Source organism: Triticum dicoccoides, chromosome 3A (genome assembly GCF_002162155.2).
Source record: "Triticum dicoccoides isolate Atlit2015 ecotype Zavitan chromosome 3A, WEW_v2.0, whole genome shotgun sequence".
Lineage (NCBI taxonomy): Eukaryota > Viridiplantae > Streptophyta > Magnoliopsida > Poales > Poaceae > Triticum > Triticum dicoccoides.
In genome coordinates, this window is record NC_041384.1 from 710726089 (window position 1) to 710730013 (window position 3925).

Here is a 3925-nt window from a genome sequence, read left to right on the forward strand (position 1 = left end):
TTAAAAAATAATTCAGGGTCAAATTAACCCGGTTTTGGCAGTTTTTACCCTGACATTAATCCGTCAAGTTGAATCTGAAGGGTCTCTCATTAGAAAAAAGAAGATGATTTTGAGCGTGAAAGCTATACTTTCCTTTTATATACTTTATTTATACATTCTAAAAACAAGTTAGTATACGTGCAACTGCGCAGTGGGCCCGAACCTAATCCGAAGCACACGAGCATTTCCTCCGTCGCCACCATGGCGTCCGCCAACGCCGCCGCCCCGGCCGTCACCTTCCAGCCCGGCCGGCGCGCCCCGCTGCCGCCCCGCTGCACGCATTCCGAGCGCGGTGTCTCCTTCGACCCCGGCTCCGCCTTCTACCGCAGCGACAGCGCCCCGGGCCGCGACCTCGCCGTCCTCGCCGCCACCCTCCACCGCCGGCGCCGCCCCGACCCCTCCGCCGCTTTCCTGTGCCTCGACGCCATGTGCGGCTCCGCTGTCCGCGCGCTCCGCTACCTCGCGCAGGCCGGCGCCGACTTCGTCTGGGCCAACGACGCCTCCGACGCGCTCCACCCGGTCATCGTCGGCAACCTCTCTCGCTTCGAGCCCGTGCCTCCCGAAGGGCAGAGGCGGTGGGTGGTGTCGCACCTCGACGCCACCCGGCTGCTCGCCGAGAGGTACCTCCGCCGCGAGTACTTCGACGTCATCGACGTCGACTCGTTCGGCAGCGAGGCCGAGTACATCCGGGCGGCCTTCCTGGCGCTCAAGATTGGTGGCCTTCTCTACCTCACCTCCACCGATTGGCGGTCGGCCAGAGGTTATGGCGGAAAATGGTGAGCTTTTTGCCTTACTTGTTGGATTTTTGGTATCCAGTAAAAGTCTGAAATTATTAAAATCAGATTAGGCTGTACTCCCTCCGTAAACTAATATAAGAGTGTTTAGAATACTAAAGTAGTGATCTAAATGCTCTTATATTAGTTTACAGAGGGAGTACAAGTTTACTTGTAGTCTCATTGTACTGTTGTCATCTTATATCCTAAACACATCTGGAGTACAATGTTTTCAAGTGGTGTATCAGAAACTAGGATCTTAGAATTGCTGATTTTTCTGTAATAAGATTGTCCAATGATGAACATAAGTCAAAAAGATTGCTTACATATTCAGTAACACTCAGCTGTGCCAGACTATGGAAAGTATAGTTGCTTGCTTTGTTCTGTATATTGGGCTAATTTTGCCTTCTATACTCTCTTTTTTATAATTACGCAAATAAATTCAGCATTTTCTTTAGGCAACTGTATACTCTCGCGTTATGCTTCCCTTTGGAAAGGCTCAACCAAGTCTGTTTGTTAACGTCAGCCACATAACATTTTGTTTCTCTTAGCTCACTGTCTTCATACGGAGCATACGTTCTTCCAGTGCCATATCCGAATGAGATTGGTTTGCGAATGCTTTTAGGTGGGGCTGCCCGTGAAGCAGCAATGCTGGGATTTCACATAAAACCAGTATTCTCTTATTACGCGTACCATGGTCCAATTTTTCGAGCGATGGTACAATTATGCCATGGAAAAGAAGATGGCATCAGGTTGGCTCAGTGCTCTTTTATTCCCAAATAACCTACAGCTAATTAGTGTGTATAACGGAATGCTAAGTTACTGATGTCCCTTCTATTTTTGGCAGCAATTATGGTTTCATTTGTCATTGCAAGAGTTGCGGCCAGTCTCAGACTTTTGGATTTGACGAATTGGGGCAGATTTCTTGCGGATGTGCAAATAGAACAGTAGGTACATTGAATCATGTGGCAGTACTAAACAACTAGCGACAAAATTGTCAGTCAGACTATGTAACAACTCTAGTCGTATCATGTGTTTTACTGAACTGATTTTAGGACTTGGAAATTACTTTTCCTTTAGTGTTTTACTCCTTTTCCTTTTTTTTGCATAGAGAAATTATATTATTTGAAGCTGATCAATATCCTGTTTTACTGATCAATTAATCGTTATTTCTACATAAGCTGATTACTGTACCACAAAAGATCTTATTAACCCATGTTTAGGACTAAATACTTGACTGTTGTTATGGTAGTATATAATTACCATTTTATTTTACAGGATGCCACTTCAATCACAGTTGTAGGCCCACTTTGGACAGGTCCTCTCCATGATCGCTCTTCCATTACAGAAATGCTAAACTTGGCTGTAGAATGGGGATGGGCACACATAAGTGAGAATGGTGTCACTTTGGAAAAACTTCTTGGCACCATGATTGAGGAGAGTGACCCAAGGTTACCGCCTGGATATATAAGACTTGATGAGGTATGTCTTGCAGTTGGATGCACTTATTAGGATGTCTGTGATGTACAATTGTTGAGTAAAGTCAAGCTAAATTTGTTATGCAATGTCAGATTGCCAGCCGAGCAAAAGTTAACTCTCCACCGCTCGGTACACTCATCCATTCATTGCAGAAGGTATGCAACTTCTGCACTTTTGTTATATCAAGTATGATTACTTTGCTAAATCCGAAGGAACGGCCAGAGTGCTTCATTTAGGTTCTTATATTACATAATCGTGCTTTCCTTCATAACCTGTATATGCAGTTTGGGAACATTCTGTTGCCATTTCATTTTATAAAGTAGATGAGCATTGACTCTGAAAATGTTATCATGCTCTGAATGTGAACAGGAAGGTTATGCTGCTTGTAGATCTCATATAGGTGCCAATGCTGTCAAGACCAACTCTCCCATCAGTTCTTGCATTGTGGTTGCACGGGAGATCCGAAATTTGCGATAACCGCCAACTAACTCTTCGATTTGCTAAGTCCACCATGTTTTCTTGTTTAACTGCACAAATTGTGGCTTTGCGCTTGAGTTCCTTCAGTGTTCCAGGCAAACACACTGTTCCAAAACCAGAAGAGAGCTCGCTCATTGGCAGTGGTCTGATATCGGAACACATGTTGTCCTGCACTACAGAAGTAGCAAGTTTTGATCTTGGCGCGTGCAGCTGGTTGTTTCATGCGCTACAAAGTTCTTGATAGGACACTGTAGCGATTCAGCTGCTTTGTTTCTAAACAGTAGCGTTCTTTTTCTTGATGATTCTTCCTTACTACTCCCTCTGTTTTTATTTACTCTGCATATTACTGTAGCTTGTCTTATGTCAAACTCTGTAAACTTTGACCAACTTTACAGAAAAAAATTAACATCTATAATTTTTTATTTACTCTCATATTAACGCACCATTGTCTGAAGAAAAAATAACGGAGAATACAGGATGGGTGAAAACTGTGCTTTTTTGTGGAAAGCTAGGGTCGCCATGAGTTTAAGTTTAATTAAGTAAAGTTGAAACCTTTCACATTTTATACTAGTTTATTTGGAGATTTATGATGCATAAATGAAGACTCTGTATCCCCATTGTCTTGAATGTGCGCTTGCATCCTGCATACTAGTTTGGATTTTGGAACTAATCCACATGTGTCTACGACGGGCTGGCGTGATTGGAATTTGCAAATATGAAAGTCGTGTACATCCTAACTACTTTAGACGTGATTGCAATTTGCAAATATGAAAGTCGCGTACATCCTAACTACTTTAGACGTGATTGCAATTTGCAAATATGAAAGTCGCGTACATCCTAACTACTTTAGACGTGATTGCAATTTGCAAATATGAAAGTCGCGCACATCCTAACTACTTCAGACGTGATTGCAATTTGCAAATATGAAAGTCGTGTACATCCTAACTAGACTGGAGCTAGTGAGATACTTGGCTAGTATTTTCAGCCCCTGCACCAAACCAGTAGCACCTGCACTGTAACATATGTAGGATGTGATGCCCTCTTGACTACTATGAAATGGAAAACGTACCCGAATTGGCAGCAAACATGTTTGCCACACTACAGGAAAAACAAAGGAGGTTCTAAGTCAGTTCGTCAATAATCAGCTGGGCTACATC

The 3925-nt window shown here is 43.5% G+C and overlaps 1 protein-coding gene across 2 annotated transcripts; it reads left to right on the forward strand.

Annotated features, from left to right (window-relative positions):
- Positions 1 to 202: 202 nt before the first annotated feature.
- On the forward strand, positions 203 to 3207 carry LOC119270377 (tRNA (guanine(26)-N(2))-dimethyltransferase-like). Of its 2 annotated transcripts, XM_037552384.1 has the most exons (7): positions 203 to 815; positions 1364 to 1564; positions 1660 to 1759; positions 2091 to 2294; positions 2384 to 2446; positions 2661 to 2790; positions 2863 to 3207. In XM_037552384.1, the coding sequence occupies exons 1-6, from the start codon at positions 241 to 243 to the stop codon at positions 2766 to 2768; spliced, it is 1251 nt and encodes a 416-aa protein (XP_037408281.1). In that variant the 5' UTR covers positions 203 to 240; the 3' UTR covers positions 2769 to 2790; positions 2863 to 3207. The 2 variants fall into 2 exon arrangements, with proteins under 2 accessions (XP_037408281.1, XP_037408280.1); XM_037552383.1 differs by having other exon boundaries at positions 2661 to 3207.
- The last annotated feature ends 718 nt before the right edge of the window (positions 3208 to 3925 follow it).